The sequence below is a fragment of the Dipteris shenzhenensis genome, chromosome 6 (assembly GCF_047967505.1).
Source record: "Dipteris shenzhenensis isolate YYH24624 ecotype China chromosome 6, Dip_SZ_1.0, whole genome shotgun sequence".
Taxonomy (NCBI): Eukaryota; Viridiplantae; Streptophyta; class Polypodiopsida; order Gleicheniales; family Dipteridaceae; genus Dipteris; species Dipteris shenzhenensis.
Genome location: NC_141601.1, coordinates 53972574 through 53990923, shown reverse-complemented (window position 1 = coordinate 53990923; position 18350 = coordinate 53972574). Strand labels below are relative to the sequence as shown.

The window sequence follows — 18350 nt, the reverse complement described above, 5'->3', positions numbered from 1 at the left end:
ACATGCATGCACAAGTGAGAGGCGGATCAGGCGACATGTGGAACGATGCACATGCAAGTTATCCCGCAAAAGGGAACTCAAAGAAAAAAGCCCCCAAAAATAATTTTCTCTTTCCTTACTAAGACCTGCAAACAAAAAACACGAAGTGCTAAAACGGGTGTGTCTCCATGTGACCAAAGGTCTAATCATAGTTAGTTATGATCCGAGGATATTCAAGAATCTTGAGGGAGATTCCGTGGCGTGAATATTCTCTGAATCCATGCAGGCCATATCCATCACGCTCGTCTTCCTGCGTTCGATTTGGGAAGCGGAGGAGACGAAGAGGTTGGGATGAATTCCGGAAGGTTGATGTCTCTGCAGCCAGATCCTTACGAAAGAGATGAGGAGAAACAGACATGGCAGTGGTGGGGAGCGACTTCAACGGAGAAATCGAGATGGCGAGCCCGTTGGATGGCGAGCTTTGCACGCCACATTTTGGTCTGGTGCGGCGTTCATGGTGGTGTGAATCGTCAAAGTTTGTGGCTGCAATCGTCGTTTGCATCTTCTTGGCACGTCTGGCGAATTCTCGAGCTCTTCCATAGGCCCCTCTTCCCCTCTGTCGCGCAAAAGACAATGCGAGGAATCATGGGATGCATTCCGGACCCCCCCCCCCAGCGAAAACTAGTCGCGGAACTACCGCCCGCGCTTGGGCATCGTCTCTCTCTTGCCGGCCGCCCTTCAGACACCTTGCAAGCTGGAGAGCCACCTCTTTGCATGCCGTGTTGCTCCTTCCTTGCTCCCACCCATGAATCTCAGACCTCCTGTCCGGAGAATATACAGCTCTGGCTGATGAGTTTGCATCGCGGAGCTCCCTTCCTCTGAAGAAAGAATCTGGCGTGAATATTTTTCTATCGAGACAAACTGGGTCTACTGCACGCATGCTTCTCTTTCGCCAATGTGTAGTACTGATTCCACAATCGATACAGTTTCTATGATTTACACAGATGCCTTTCTGATGTATTGGGTTTACCTCCGAACACGGAACACCATGTTTCGAAATCTGGTGTCAAGTAAACAGGAAATGGATGCGACCCTTGCGCAAGCAGATATTACCCGACTGAAAAGCTTCTCAACTTCTTGCCATACAAGTTAGCACTTGTAAGCGTCCTTTGAATTTTAAAAAATATGAAATAGCAGCTTCGCTGGAGCGCTGGACAACACGAACACCCTATGGCAAGGAAGACCCAAGAGCACGAATGGCGGTCCTCAGCTCGTATTTTTTTTTGCTAGTTGTTGGATGCTAGCTCCAGATCTTCGCACGACCAGGCAGAAAGCAGAGGCAGACTATTTTTGTCTGAGTGAGAAAACCCCCGACGGCAATGCTTGAGGGATAAGAATAGGAGATAGCCTCATTCATCTCAGGAGTTGCGACTCTTCTCGAGCTGAAAGGGCATACTTGGTTCTCATAAGGCTGTTACTTTGCTTTGAAAGAAACCGATCTAGCAGATACACTTATGGACAGTGATGGGGCTGAATTGGAGACACCCACCCTGGATTTACAAGAAGTCAACAAACCTATGCAGAACGTGGTTGTGGTGGTCATGGATTTGTCAAAAGCGCGGTCCTTGAGTGCAGCAGAATGGGCTCTTGATAATCATGTCAAAACAGGAGATTTGCTGGTACTGCTTGGAGTTCTTGACGACAGCAGCTGGTCCCCAATGAAGCAAAGATGTAAGAAGTTTATTGCTTTTCAGATGTCAGAAAATAGGGTTTTGGAGTTGGTTTATAGCAATCGGTCCTATATGTTTCCATCCTCAAAGGACAGGGCAGTGCAAATATCTGAGGTAAACATCTAAGGTGACGGTGGATTCTATGATAACGTATATTCTGGTGTCCAGTCTCAGCATGTCCATGAGAGGCAATGCTTTAATAATCAGGGCTCGGTATTATCAGACGTCTGCAAAGCAAGCCGCAGTTCTTTGTGATTGGTGCTAATTATTGTTGAGAAGTGACAAGTCAAAGAGTTGGAGGTGAGATTAAGTGTGCAACAATCATTGGCCCAAGACACAGCTGGTTGGGACTTGCTTTGCAAATATCAGCAATATATCCCATCTTTTAAGAAAAAATCCTGTTGTTTTTTTTCCCTTGCAAAAGGTCCTTTTATTAAATGGAGGCATCGTTGCACAAAACTTGGCCATGATGGTCAAAGCCTATGGTTATTGCGAATTCCAAATAATACTAAGAAAGGTAGCGAATAACTGCCAACAGCCACCCTAGGAATGCTGCCAGGTCATGCCTTATTTTCTAGTGGAGATATAAAATATCCACTCAAGAAAGGTGCCCACTTTGTCATGGATCACTCTCGAGGTCGCCCTCATAATGGTTCTAAAATGTCAAAGTATGTGATATGTTTGTCCAAATCTCCCAGACTGTGTCATGGGAATGCAATTCAGAGAAAGAAAGAAAGAAAGAGAGCTGATCCTGAGAAACCTGATCCTTACTCAGCCATATGACCGTGTGTCATAGAGCTTTCAGAGATTGTTGTGTGAGTAGGGCAATTATGTTACATCCTTGGTAACAAAGGCCTGTCAATTTCCAATTCGGAACAGAGGAAACCTAGGGGGGTTTCTAGGGGGGAAGCTTGTTAGGTGACATCTTTAGTAGCTGACACTGATGCTTGTAATGTAATTGTTGTTTTAAAATGGGTATTTTAAAGAAGAAATATAAAATATCCACTCACGAAATGTGCTCACTTTGTCATGGATCACTCTTGAGGTCTCCCTGATAATGGTTCTAAAATGTCAGCCTATGGTATGGATGAGATCTCTTTGTCCAAATGGATGTGAGATCTCTAAGAGTGCCAGTGGTGTGATCACCATTAGTAAAAGGCAGGCCTCAAGGTAAGCACCTTACAATCTCCAAGATTGTGTCATTTTTATGCAATACAGAGAGGTGAGCTTGAGAACCTGATCCTTACTCAGCCATATGACCATGCATCATAGAGCTTTCAGAGAGTGTTGTGTATGCTCGATCCTTGGTAACTAAGGGCTGCCAATATCCAATTCTGAACAGGGAAGCCTAGGGGCATTTCTAGGGGGCAAGCTTGTTAGGTGACATCTTTAGTAGCTGACACTTATGCTTGTAACAAGAATGTAGTACTGTTGTTTTGAAATGGGAACTTCAGATAAGAACGCATCATGAAATGTTGTGATTTGTGATGTACAGAATTTTCCCATGAAGACGTAAGCCTTGTTTAAAAGGTTTGCATGTTATTTTCCATTCAACGAAAGAATGCACACATTTGATTTTCTCGTTTTGTTGGCATGAGTTAATAAGCAGTACAATATTGGATTAGGCATATGGTTTCTGGCTGCCCTTGCATTGACCTTTCAAGTATGAATAAATGCTGTTGATGAGGAGTTTAAACAAATTATCTTACTATCAGTCTATGAATTGCTGTTTGGCTATGGTGTTGCAGTGGGGTTTGCTAAGAACGACTCAGTTGTCATCAATGAAACGAATGAGAAAATATTGCCTGATGGAGTCATCATGAAGAAAACTGAATTTGAGAAAAGCACTAGCTCTCTTCAGGTCAACTGCAGTAAGAAAGGGGTATTTCTCTCTCTGACTCTCTTTGTGTTGTTTCTATTACCAAATCACAGGGGCCACGCCATGAATTCATATACCTAGATGAATCCAGGAACATTCCCAAACTCATCCTCTAAAAACACAACATAGTGCAGCTTCAATCTCATGATAGTCACTCACAAGCTTGAAAACCATAAACTCCATCATGCATAGCAGGGACTAGCTACTATGACATCCCCATTGACGTCATCAGCGCCCAACAGTGGGTGTAGACCATAGTATAAAAATATGCTCTCACACATACAAATCCACACACCCACACATACTTGAGCATCCATTTATACAAAGTCTTCGTACTGAGTTTCTGTCGGCACTCCGGAGGTGAAGGGCAGACTCAGCCATGATGAAGGCTAGCACTAAAGGAGAAGGCTAATCAAAAGGTAGTCCAAAATCTCTTCATTCAAGCTACAACTGCTTGTGAAGTCTAAACATTTTCATTTTAGTCTCTTCCCAACGAGCATCTAAATCTAAATCTAGCTGATAGGGCAACGCACCATTTAAGATAGAAAGAATTATCACAATACCAGCAGGCCGCAACTTGGACGAAAACTTCACAAGGTGAAATTTGCATGTCCGCTAATACGGCAGAAGCATATACCTAGATGAATCCAGGAACATTCCCAAACTCATCCTCTAAAAACACAACATAGTGCAGTTTCAATCTCATGATAGTCACTCACAAGGTTGAAAACCATAAACTCCATCATGCATAGCAGGGACTAGCTACTATGACATCCCCACTGACGTAATCAGCGCCCAACAGTGGGTGTAGATCTTAGTATAAAAATATGCTCTCACACATACAAATCCACACACCCACACATACTTGAGCATCCATTTATACAAAGTCTTCGTACTGAGTTTTTGTCGGCACTCCGGAGGTGAAGGGCAGACTCAGCCATGATGAAGGCTAGCACTAAAGGAGAAGGCTAATCAAAAGGTAGTCCAAAATCTCTTCATTCAAGCTACAACTGCTTGTGAAGTCTAAACATTTTCATTTTAGTCTCTCCCCAACGAGCATCTAAATCTAAATCTAGCTCATAGGGCAACGCACCATTTAAGATAGAAAGAATTATCACAATACCAGCAGGCCGCAACTTGGACAAAAACTTCACAAGGTGAAATTTGCACGTCTGCTAATACGGCATAAGCATATACCTAGATGAATCCAGGAACATTCCCAAACTCATCCTCTAAAAACACAACATAGTGCAGTTTCAATCTCATGATAGTCACTCACAAGCTTGAAAACCATAAACTCCATCATGCATAGCAAGGACTAGCTACTATGACATCCCCACTGACGTCATCAGCGCCCAACAGTGGGTGTAGACCATAGTATAAAAATATGCTCTCACACATACAAATCCACACACCCACGCATACTTGAGCATCCATTTATACAAAGTCTTCGTACTGAGTTTCTGTCATGAATTCAAACTATTGAGTTGAGATCCACTTTTTGACTGGAGAGAAGGTCCTCACCCAGTTTGGGTAGCATTCTGTGTTATCGGCTGCCTTTCTTATCTCTTGGAAAAGAAGGTGCTCATCCACTTTGGATTGTTTTAAGAGCATTCTTTATCTAGCTGTTTGGACAAACCTTCCTTCTGTGTTAAAGTTCAGTGGATTGCAATTGCAATAAGTGACCAGTTTCATTTTATGCAGGTAATGCTTCAGATACGATTTAAAGTAGGAGCTCTCAAATCTATCATCGTAGATGAGGCAACTGCTTTGCATGCTACCCTACTTACGTTTGACAGGTGTCTCTCTCTCTCTCTCTCTCTCTCTCTCTCTCTCTCCTTGGGAGCTGCCACGTGCCCTCCCTAAAACAGATGTACTAGAGGGTTTCTTGCTGTCCCATAGACCTTTTGGTCTCCAGTGGACGTTAATAGACTTTCTTTCTTTCTTTCTCTCTCCCATGAGGCCTTCTGCAGACGCTAATATTTCTTTCTTTCTTCCCCCCCACGCCCCCCGCCCAACTTCTGCTCACAATGTGCAAAATGATCATCTTGTATCTGAGTAAAACAATGCAGGGTTGAGGCAATGTCCTTGGTACTCCCCTTCAAAAGTGCAAGAGTCTATGCATGCATGATGGATCAATTGTTGATGTCCCTTGGCCAGTCATTTAAATTAGCTTTCTCATGGCATCAGATATCCGGGAGGGACTTTTAATGATTTGTTGCAGAACTGCTTTAGCCAATTTTAAAAAGTTTATCACTGATTCTGAACAGGAATTTGAAGCTGAAGAAACCAAAAGATCGGAATTTCATCCAGGAAAACTTGTCGTGTAGAATATATCAGATGAAAAATCACTATGAAGCAGACATAATATGTGAAGGTGAGAAGCAGCTGAGCAGAGGAGGATATGTTTCTGATGAGAGTCTAGGAGCAGATGCTACATCAACAACACAGGAGCTTGAACCCCACTGTTTCAGTAGCTCTCGCGAATATTCTGGATTACAAGGTTCGAAACAATCCTTCGTGAAGTAAATGAAACATTAAAAAGCTGTGATTGTCAGGAGGCAGACACTGTTAAATGTATAGACAAAGAAAATCTGATGGCATGTGACTCCCATTTATCACTGAATCTTTATTGTGTTCACCTTTTACTCAACACTAGTTTACGTTTCCTATTCACTTGTAGTCATCAGGTGGATTGGAGGATAGAAGTTTGCCTAGGTCTGTTGTCAGATGATCGATCTTTGCTAGTGCTTAGACTATAGTGGCACTCTGCCTTGCACATTTGTGGTGCCATGCAAGCTGGTCTTCAATTACTGTCAGAATGTCAAGCTTGGGATCCAATACTTGCTAGAGAATATTGGAAGAGAGCGGAGACTGTATAAAAGAGGTTTTTAAAGAACAGCTGGATGTTAAAAGTTCGCACTCCCCTTCCTCTAGAGAGCAAGCTTAAAGTCAACAAACAGTTGTGAAAAGGGATATGAATAAACTGGCAATGGAGGCAACCAAACACATTGTAGCCTAAGTTTCCAAAAATCCATTCCCACAATAGATGACTTCTTTCATCTGCTATAGATTCTGATAGGTTGCAGGTGCTATGACTACTTGCCTCCGTCTCCTTTCCACAATGGGACAACTTCTTTCATTTGCTACTGCATTCCTCTCATAGTTGCCAGCCGAAACGGAAACGGAAGAAACGGAAGAAACAGAGTTTCCGGCACCCGCCGAAACGGAAACGGAAGAAACGGCAATATGATACAATTTATGTATAAAAATTTATTTTTTATACATAATATAATTATCAATAGAGTGCAAATCATACATAATATAATTATCTATACTTGAAGCATCATGCATGCTTCTATGATTCTAAATTCCTATGATGATTGATCTATCTCGTATCATCTATTATCCATGAATGATGCTTCAACAATCAACATGTGTCATGAACTAAGTTCTAAGTTCCAAGTTCTAACAAGTTTATAGTTATCACAATCCGAAGTTTGAGAGGGAGGATGGAGAGGTGAGAAAGGATGGAGAGGTAGAAGGAGGATGGGGAGGTGAAAGAGGATGGAGAGGTAGAAGGAGAAGGAGGAGGAGGATGAGAGGTAGGAGGAGGATGAGAGGTAGAAGGAGGATGGAGAGGTAAGAGAGGAGAGGTAGTGGAGGGATGGAGAGTAGGCTGAGGATGGAGAGCAATTGCTAGCCTGCAGGATGGAGAGGATGGAGAGCAGGCTGCAGCCTGTAGGGTGGAGAGCAACCTGCTGAATGGAGGGATGGAGAGGAGAGCAGGTTGCGGGTGCCAAGGCCCAGGAATCAAAGATGGAGAGGCTGGAGAGCAGCAGCACTGGAGGCGGCAGAAACGACGACATGAGGCGACGAATCGGCAAAAAATGTTTTAATCAAAAGAGGGCAAAAAACAATTTAATCAAAAGAGAGCCAACCACACCCAACAAAACAACCCCCCCCCCCTTTACGCAAAGCCACTCAAACAAACCCCCAATTAATTAATTAAGTAATTAATTTTTTTACAAACAGGTACTACGAAACGGCGTTTCTTTCAAGAAACGCCGTTTCGGTTTCCTGGAAAGATGGAACGGCGGAGAGTTTGTAACACCATGATCCACCCTCCTACTCCAACCATCTATCCTATGACATATATCGAATGGCCACGGAATGCTCATCGAACTACTGTATCCATTTTCGAGCCTTGCACAGCTCATGTCCTAACAAGTGAAAGGCTATTGATGGTACAAACAATACCTTGGAGGCCTCTGCCGTCTAGAATGATCTTGAGCCTCCCTCACCACAAACCAGAATTGTGGAACTATCACCGAGAGACATGTTTCCTAATTCAATTGAAAGTTCTAGAACTCTATTGGGAACGGAGTCATGTGCAGAGAGGCATCGCTATCAAGGATCCACTCCCTAGTCTCACTAACTTTGAGGGAAACTCCTCTCCTCGTGAAGAAGATGAAGATTACATGACCTGCAAATGAACAAAGGCAAGGGTGATTGCTGCTCCCAAGGAACCAGTACTTTGGCCTTGATTTCTCTCAGGGCACTTTCTCTAGTAGTGAAACTTCTGGCCAAAATGGTTGCATGTACCTCCCGCCTTCAAGGCCTCTCTTTCTGCATCAGCCTTCTGTGAGGATGAGAATGAAGAGTTTCACTTCCCTTTACTTTTGTTTTGTCCTTTGTTCTGTGGGGCAGCCAAAGCTGCATATTAGATGCCTTTTAAACATTGAAATGTTTTCCCCCAAGTATTTGCGCGTGCGCACACACACACACACACACAAGGCATTGGAAGCTACACAAACCATCTCTCTCTCTCTCTCTCTCTCTCTCTCTCTCTCTCTCTCTCTCTCTCCTCCCCCCCCGCCCCGCCGCGCGTGCACACACATACAAAAGGTATTGGAAGCTACACAAACCATGGGATGGCACCAAGATGGTATGAAATGGATGGAATTATGGGGTAGAACAGCTGCCACTATACCAGAGGATGCATGTGAGATCAAGGAATTATTGACTCAGAAGATGCAGGTCTACAAACATGAAATTAACCCAATGGACAGCTACGGGATGAGAGAGAGAAAGAAAGAAAAGAAAGAAAGTTTATTAAAGTCTTCGGGAGACCGTGAAGGTCTATGAGACTAAAGATAACTGATACAATGAGCATTAGCATGGATAATCCCCTAGTCATGTTGTGATCCACGAGACCAATCATAGAGGGACCGTCAAATGGGAGGCCGGAAAAAACCCTGCGATAGATGATTGGCTTCTGACGTCACGCGGCCTAGTCGAGCTCGGTCGTCGGGGGTGGCGGGTGGCCCTATGGATGAGGGCAACGGTAACCCCGGTGAGGCGGGCAGAGAGCAAAGACGAGATGTCATGGACCCGGATGTGTGAGTCTGTCCGTTGGCGTAGCTGTCGTGGCTCTGGCTCCCGCTCACGTCCGCGTCGTCGGCTAGACTGAGGAGAGGTATCATGTGACTAGAAGAAATCAGTGATGGGCCGCTGGGTGTCCTCACGCTGTGTGTGCTGCGCGTGTCGCCGTGTTCGGAGAGAGGTATCTCGGTGGCGAGTCATCTCATGTAAGAAAGCGGCTAGGCATCGCTGATCCGAGAACTGCAGCATGTGTGGGAGGGAGCCGAATCCGTCGCGGAAGAGGCAGTGGTACGAATGGCATAATAGATAGGACATCTGAAAGCAAAGTGCTCCTCCGACTCGATCTCCTGCAAGTCGCAAAGTGGGCAAAGGCGGCCCTCTCGTGGGATACCCTCTGCGCGTCCGCTCTCGATCCGTAATCAGTGTGACGAAACCCTAAACTGACCGAGGGAGATCCAGAGCGCATGTGGTAGATGAAGCTGTGTGTAACCCGGAGGTGTGATGAAGCCCTCCTGTGAGATTTGGAGGTAGTGTCGGCGGTAGAAGTCGAGCGTCACAGGAAGCTCGGGGTGAAGAAACCATGTCCGCCAGGTGTGGAGCTGGAGCAGATCCGCTCGAATGAGCCGGTTGACCTCCTGGTCAGTGGGGGAGAGGGGAGATGGTGGAGCGTCGAGGCTGTACTGAAAAGGAGGCAACCGGTCTAAGTCGAGACCCAGTCGGGTGAACCAATTGGAAAGACGACTGTACCAACATTGCTGGTCCCCATCAACGGATAAGGCCATAGAGGAGGATAGGGCTAGCCAAGGGAGGCGAAGGCGACCGTCGGAGGAGGAGCTGAAATCCCTGACTCTGTGTAGATAAGTGACAGCCTAGAAAGCCGCATCGAGCTGTGGGGGTAAGGCACCGAACTCTGCTAGAATGATCTGGTGTGGTACCGATGGTTTGCTGCGGATCATCCGAGCAAACATCAGTATCTGTAGGTACTCGACTCGAGCCCACTCTGTGTCTGAAAGGTCGGCTCCCCACCACGGGCTACCGTACATGCCTGCTGGGCGGACCAAAGAATAAAAAAGGAGACTTGGTCCGCAGGTCCTGGAAGTGGGAGTGGTAGCACTGTCACTCCAGCCTGGCAAGAGCGACGTAGCCCCGACTGATCCTGGCCTGCATGGCCGGGCACATCATGAAGATCGGGCCTGAGAAGACAACGCCCAAGTATGTGTAAGAGTCAACTATCTCAACAGGGTCGCCGGCGAAGAGGAACTGCTCTCGGTGCATAGCGCGTCTGAAAGTGTTGAAGATCATCACCTTGGTTTTCCCAAGGTTGACCTTCAAGTCATGTGTATCACAGAAGACCTGAAGTCCATCCAGGTGTCGCTGAAGACCAGTAGCAGAAGAGGATAGTAGTACTACATCGTCTGCGTATAGGAGAATCTGGATGACAACCTCCGCAAGAGAGCAGCCTGCACCTCCGAGTGTCCTGATGGTGGTCTCGAGCTCGTCAATGTAGAGGCCAAATAGAGTCGGTGACAAGGGACATCCTTGTTTGAGTCCGATAGTGCTCGTGATCTCTGGGGTCCAGTTGGTGCCAAGCCCGTCACCCGCTCATCGGACATAAGAGTGGTGGAGACAAAAGGGAGCTGTGTGGGGGGTGAGGAGGGGGGCAGGCTGAGGGCAGTGGTAACGGGGGTATTTGGTACATTGGTGGGGGAGGCAATGGTCGGAGTAGAGATGATGGCTGCGGAAGAAAGAACTGCATTGGTGCCCATTGCACCCGATGTTTTCAGGACTGGTTGGGTGTCAATTGCTAATCCACTCCTGGAGATGCGCTTTGTGATGTCTCCCACAATTGGCTTCAGAGACTGTTTGGGTTTGTGGGTCATTGTAGGACTTGTTTAGGTGCACGATTTCCTGCAGAGGCAGATCTTGTTCAGCATTGTTGTAGGGGTGCGCAGGCCTGCGCAGGGCCAGTGGCAAGCCAAGGCTTGCAGCTGACAAGGGCCCTCAGACCACGGGGCAGCAGGCCAAGTGCAAGCGAGAGTAGGCTGGAGGCAGGCAGCAACGGGAGGGAAGGAGACAGGCAGCGGGGGGGCTGGAGGCAGGCAGCGGGGGGGAGCTGGAAAGGCTGGAGGCAGGCGGCGGGGGGGAGCTGGAGGCAGGAGCAGGGAGGAGATAGCGGAGGGGAGCTGGAGGCAGGCGGCGGGGGAGCTGGAGGCAGGCGGGGGGGGGGGGGGCAGAGCGGAGAGGCTACGGGAGGGGGGACAGAGAGGCTACGAGAGGGGGAGCGGGACGGAGAGGCTACGGGAGGGGGGGGTGGCGCAGAGGCTACAGGAGGGGGGGGCAGAGTGGAGAGGCTACGGGAGGGGGGACGGAGAGGTTGCAAGAGGGGGAGCGGGGCGGAGAGGCTACGGGAGGGGGGGGGGGGTGCAGAGGCTTGGGGAGGGGGGGGGGCAGAGCGGAGAGGCTACGGGAGGGGGGACAGAGAGGCTGCGAGAGGGGGAGCGGGGCGGAGAGGCTACGGGAGGGGGGTTGGCGCAGAGGCTACGAGAGGGGGGGGGCAGAGCGGAGCGGCTACGGGAGGGGGGACAGAGAGGCTGCGAGAGGGGGAGCGGGGCGGAGAGGCTACGGGAGGGGGGGCGGAGAGGCTACGAGAGAGAGAAAGAAAGAAAGAAATTTTATTAGAGTCTTCGGAAGTCTATTAACGTCCACTGGAGACCAAAAGGTCTATGGCACAGCAAGAAACCCTCTAGTACATTTGCTTTAGGGAGGGCACATGGCATCTCCCAAGGTGCAAAAAGCAACCCTCATTATTTTAGAGTGCCTACATAATAGTTTGAAAGAGTAAATAGCCATACATCAATATAAGACTGAGAGTCTTTTGGTTTTGATTTAAACTCTCTGATTAGGGCTACGCCTTCACGGTAAACTGCCCATTTTCCATCCTTTCTGGCAGCCTTGACTTTAGCTATTATTCAGTTGCCTTATTCTTGAGTTGAGCCTGTGTAATCTCCTCTGCTATCCATACTTTGTTACCCTTCAGCTTCTAAGATTGTCGAAGAAGCTTGATCTTTTTGACTTGGCTTGGGCATATTCTTTTTAGCCAATTGCAGAAGGGCATCCATACTCTCCAAGTCATTTTTTGCTTGCTGATTTTTCACAGCCATGTCTGCAACTAAAGATGGCATACCCACTGTGCATCCATACATAGCCTCGAACAGGCTCATGCCAATAGAGATGTGCTTGTCAATATTTCACTATATGTGTCCTTCTCTTTGTACCAATCATCTGGGAGTTCCCCTATTCTAATCTTCAGCGTATTATCACTTCTAGCTTCATGTTCTTTGATCTCTGCTTGAATATCAGACTTACTTGCTTTGGTGTCCACTTCCACAATCACTTCCTTCTTAGCAGTTTGTACTTCAATGTGAACAAGATCTTTGACTCTAGAGACTAGCTATGGGGTAGGGGGGGAATCCTTACAAGATTTTACAGCCTCATCAATTAGTGCCTGCTTACCAAGCCCTTCCAGAATGTGAAGTCGAGCCTTTACTTCTGCCAGTTCCAATCGTAGCTCTCTCACTGCCTGCTGCAGATAAAAAATCTGATCCTGTTGCCCAAGGATGGGTCGTTTTGAGCCTTCTTGTTGGTAATTCCGTGCATAAGGAGAGGGTGCCATGGCTGCAACTGTAGAGTACCGACTCCTAACGGAGGTTGAAGGAGCTAAGGGGCACTTGGAGGAGAGGGTAGGCCAGTCCATAATTGGCTTTCTGTTGAACCCCCTAGCTGAACCTATCCTCTGGTTTGGGTTGGGGGTTTGGCCCAACTCGGGGTTAGGGTTAGTGTGTTTGCTGCTGATGGGCTGCTGATGAGTGATGGGCTGTAACAAACGGAGAAGTACGAACGGAGAGGTACAGACGGGGCTGTACGGGTGGGAGAGGTACGGACGGGGGGGGAGAGAGAGAGAGAGAGAGATGATTATACATTCGATTTCAACTGGAGACCCATCAGGATCTATGGGACTCTCACAAAGACCAGAAGTTTAATGTAAAACGTGGTTCTAGAAAAGCACTTTTCTGCCCTATAAAACCATTATCTCCCTTGTTACAAAAAATGAAGTATGTTTCCATCTCCAAAAGCGTCTTCCTGCCTGTCAGATTGTCTTTAATGTAACACCCAAACTCTTCATTAAATAAATTACAGTTATGTCAACAAAAGTTTTTCGTTTTTGGATTGCTTGCAGTTTCCAATGTTGATGGTTTGATTGAAGATCAGCAGTCAGCTGCTGACACAGAAATTTACTTGACCCAACAAATTTTTCGAAGGCTCCTCTCGTCTTCTGAATTGTCAGGCTTGGATAGAACGGGTGGATTCCAAGATTCTAGCTCTTCTCTTGGGGCAAGCAGTTTCTCTGTGCCAGAAACATCTTCTCCTGAATCCAATTCAACTGTAAATAATCCTATATCAAGATCTGCAAGTGATTCATCTTTCCAGAGTCGCGATACACATTCTTTGATCAGAAATGCAACTCCTACACGTGTAGAACATGAAAGAAGAAGATTTGAAGTATTTGGTGTACACAACCGAGGAGAGCTCGGTAGTCAATATTCAAAAAAACAGGAAAAGACTAGAAATAATTTGAATGTGCCCTTGGACGTTCTAAATTCTATTGGTGAGTCCACTAGGTCAGCAAAGCATTATAAGAAGAATGCAGCAGAAGCAATGCAAACTGGGGGGAGGTCTATGTCCCTGGCTGAAAGCCATGAGAATCAACAGCAGACAGACCCACAGAAAGTTCATGATCAGAAACTAAATGAAGCTCCACTTCAGCATCTAGCTCCTTGGCCTTTACCAAAGCCAATTACTTTCACGAATTGGAGTATCCCCTCAATGAATTTGAATTTTTCACAAGGAAGGTCTCTCCTTTGTTCCATTTGTAAGCAACAGTCTCCCAAATTCGGTAACATACCAAGAAGGTTTACTTATGCTGAGCTTGAAGCTGCAACTGAGAATTTCTCTCAAGCTAACTTCCTGGCAGAAGGTGGATTTGGGTTTGTTTATAGAGGCTCAATAAAAGGGCAAGCTATCGCAGTGAAACAGCATAAGCTTGCAAGCACACAAGGGTACAAGGAGTTTCGCTCCGAAGTGGAGGTTTTAAGTTGTGCACAGCACCGTAATCTTGTTATGCTTCTCGGATGCTGTGATGAAAATGGCCATCGGATGCTGGTCTATGAATATGTCTGCAATAGATCGCTTGATTGGCATCTATCAAGTAAGTACTTTCTGCTTTCAGAACTGTTTTACTTTGGGAAACATGTGTCAACACACATTTTCTGCTGCTTCCATGTGACCAATTTGATAACTTAACTTTTATATTGTTTGTTTAAAGCAGAGAAAAGTCCTACACGTTTGGAATGGGCCGCCCGGAAGAAGATAGCTGTAGGAGCTGCAAGAGCATTGCGGTACTTGCATGAGGAATGTCGTGTAGGGTGCATTGTCCATCGGGATGTGCGCCCAAACAACATTCTTTTAACTCATGAATTTGAACCCATGGTGTGGACTGACCCCTGTCCAATCGATTGAAATCACAGGACTGTATCTGCTTCAACAATTCATCTAAGTGCGGATATTCTAGCTGTATTTTCTATCAAAATATACTTTGAATGTTCAATGTTTGTGTCCTAGAAAGTTACAAGAAACCAAGCATGAACTATGGTATGAAGAACCCTTTTGGAAATGTTAGGCGCAGTCTTTTCTGGTGTTCAGCAGTCCATTCACGTGACAGGACATTTCTCTTTCAACCGTTGTCTGATTATCTTCTGGAATGGCATTACTTTACTGCCAAAGTTTTGTGGACTGGATGGATTGCTGGTATACTTTTATTCATTCGTCAGATTTGTAAATACTTCTGCACACCTGGCCTGATTATTCTAGATAATGCATTCCATGGAATGCAATGTGGGTGTCATGGTATATTCCAGGTTGGGGATTTTGGCCTTGCAAGATCACATCCAGAAGGGGAGCAGGCCATTGAAACTCGCATAATTGGCGCTTTTGGGTAATTGGCATCTCTGCTTAGAAAAATCATCAACAGGGTTTTCAGATAGAGGACTTGTTTTTAGATCTAGAATCTTTTCTTGCCATTTTTAACAAATTGAAGCGTTTTTTTGCTTCCTCCTTCTGAATCATGATCACAAATGGCGCTTGAGGTTCAGATACATATAGATTACATGCAAATATTATTGACATGCCATAATTATACCACCAGGTGACCCAGAAGAGTTAAAATGTTTACCTTGTAATACCCTTGCTTTTATTGATATTCAAGGTATTTAGCTCCAGAGTATGCTGAGAGCGGCCAAGTCTCTTGGAAATCAGATGTTTATGCCTTTGGTGTTGTGCTCTTGGAGCTCATAAGTGGACGTAAGGCGATTGACCTCCTGCGGGCACAGGGTCAGCAAAGTTTAACAGAATTTGTAAGTTCTGATGTAGAGGTGTGCACTTGAAGCTTTTGAGAGACAAGTGCATGTCTGTGGCTGAAAGGATCTTTCTGTACACTCACAGGCACGACCAAGACTAGTCAATGATGGAATGATCCTAGAATTGATAGACCCTCGCCTTGAGGGGTCCTATAATGTGAGTCAGATGCGTTCAATGATGCGTGCTGCATACCATTGCATAAAGAAGGACCCTTCAGCACGCCCACGAATGAGCCAGGTATTCTGATTATTACACATTTCAGGATTTCAAACGTGGCAGCCTCACCACATGTATTGTAAAACTCTAATATATGATATGTCTCAAGCTCTCACATTCTCAAGCTCTCACATAAAAGAGCGACAATGTTTGCAATTTGATTGGATTGCTACCTCTATTTACTCATTTGATATCTGTACACAAACTAAGCAGTGTGTGATGATGGTTTCTTGTTTATCAAATGTGCTAGGATTCATATACAGTTGGTATTCTTTCTAATGCTTGAATTCTATCAATTTGATAGTGCTAATACCTGTAAACTTTACTGAGACAGGTCTTACACATTTTAGAAGGTGAAAATAAGGATATGGATGAGATCCCACGACAATCAATGGATGTGTCCTCAATTGCAACAGCAAAAAGCTCTAATTTTGCCTCTTCCCTAGCCCCTTCCCTTCAGAGTGCTCTTTCTCAGAAGAATCAAAGTCGACAAGGAAACAAGAACAGAGGGAAGACAAAGCTAAACTACGAAGACATGCTATAGAACCTCAAGGAACCAGATATTTAAAAATCCAGATAAGCAAAAGATTACTCTGCCTGATTGCTTGAATAGAGGTGGGCACCCTAATGTAATCATCCAGTTGTGCTCTCAGCAGTCTGGGAGTGGAATGAGAAATGTAGCAAATTTGAGAGGGTTCCCTTACAGAGGGCACAGAATGCATGATTTTTACTCATAATGCTTTAAGTAGAATCTCAATGTGTAATATCATTCAAATTAGAGTGCATATTATGAACGCTGGAACTGTGCGCAATCCTTTGCTCCAATTAACAAATTGCATTTATCATCTTTAGACAAGTTGTATTCAGACTCCCGATTACGTACCATACTTCTAGTGGTGATGATCTTGCTTGGATAAGTCATTCTTCCTGTATCCATTCCTCTTGGTCAAGCCAATCCTAAAAGCTTTCTGTCAAGGTATGGTTGACTCTGGCAGCCAACCCTAATTAATTGATTTCCTCCCATTGTGCAAGCAACTAGAAGGAAGAAGCATCTAAGAATGCAAAAGCACTAAGTTATCTGCTACTCTTTCTGTGAATAAATGTTCAAGAGTCATTTGCTCCATGGATTTCTTTTTCAACTTATTTCTCCATTGTCCTTCTGTGGCATACCCTCATGCTCAGAAAATACATGGTGCATTTCCAATGGTTAGTCATCATCTATTCCGTTAGTCATTCAGGCCCTAAGCTAAGAAAGGCATGGTTTAATCATGCAATGTCAGTGTATTGCCATGGATAGTGAACGGAAAAAGCAATGACAAGTGCAAAGTATGCGAACCAAATCATTTGCGTAAATTGCTTGTACCCTTTGAAGTAGCTTATTCGTTTCTAAAAAGAGAAGGCTGGCTGCATGGTTCAATTTTGTGAGTCGTCTTCGAAATGTGCCATTTCAAATTTCCATCTTCCCATAATTGCATACACAATTTTGCACTTCACTGTTCATCCTTACTGCATTCTTTAATCCCATGAAACTCCTCACAGAAATGCTTTGCAGGATGGGTTTTCCAAGAACATTTAGTGTTGCACCAAAGCAGCTATGGTACTACTAATTCTCAGGCTTGCTGTAGTTTTTACGGGTATGTGCCTGACTACATGGGGCACCTGCCTGCAAGCAGTAGGATGGCATCACATAGAGACCTACAGTCTTGACCAATACTCATTTTACAATACTGTTATCTTAAATACCCAAACGATGAACACTCAAAATGCCAAATGCATGGGTGCATAGACAGATGATTACACCACACCCAGTGAGTGCTTGCTTATGATAGGGCATGCATCTGGTTACAATGCACTCGTGGCCTTTTTGCTTGCATTTTCAGGATGTAGGGGAATTTTCAACATAAATTTTAAAGACAGCGGTCTGCACCTGTGAATGACACTGATAGGTACAAATAAATTGGTGTCTGGCTTGGCTCATGACGACATTCAATTCACCTGCTCAAGGGTAGAACTACTATGAATAAACTAGCAAGCACCATGTGGGTGACTTCCCCCATGCTGCCCCCCCCTCCCTTCCTCGTCCTCTGAAAAAAAGCATAGAGCCACTCGACATGGAACCAAAGCTTCAGACAGGTAAAGGTCAATTTCATCTCCACATGCAGTTACTAAAAATGCAATATAGTTTACTTGTTCTGCTTCAATCTGCTGGATTTTCATTTGGTGAAGTGGCAAGGCCTGTGGAGCCCAATCTTGGCAATTTTAGGAAGGAACCTGCCTTTCCTCTCACCAACACGTTCCAGCACAAAGGTAAATCAATGTGAAAGAAGGGTTAATCATAGAGGTCTACATTATGCCAACACTGCGCCCTTTCAAAATCTCCCAATACCAAAAGAAGGCAGAACGTTCAACCCCCTCAAGCACAACACATGGGAAACAAGCCTTGTTTGACTTTCTAGTTGATAAGTCCCAAGAATATGATGCATGGCTATCCCCTATTGTTCACAATGAACATCTTCTTCATCCAAACATAATTACTTCAAAAATACGCAAAACGTTGTAATGAAACAGAATACTTTATTAAAATCTTCCAAAACTTCAATATTTGCAATGCACCCGATGGCTTAGGAACATATACAAGTTACATTTCAAGATAGAATGACTGTTAGAACGTATTCTGACTTCCCCTC

General features: G+C 45.3%; 1 protein-coding gene across 1 annotated transcript; it reads left to right on the top strand.

The window, feature by feature from the left end:
- Positions 1-340: 340 nt before the first annotated feature.
- On the top strand, positions 341-16527 carry LOC147901351 (uncharacterized). Its single transcript, XM_087376084.1, has 10 exons — positions 341-1710; positions 3458-3591; positions 5293-5387; positions 5859-6091; positions 13211-14239; positions 14360-14520; positions 14949-15025; positions 15296-15443; positions 15532-15684; positions 15998-16527. The coding sequence occupies exons 1-10, from the start codon at positions 1494-1496 to the stop codon at positions 16205-16207; spliced, it is 2457 nt and encodes an 818-aa protein (XP_087232210.1). The 5' UTR covers positions 341-1493; the 3' UTR covers positions 16208-16527.
- The last annotated feature ends 1823 nt before the right edge of the window (positions 16528-18350 follow it).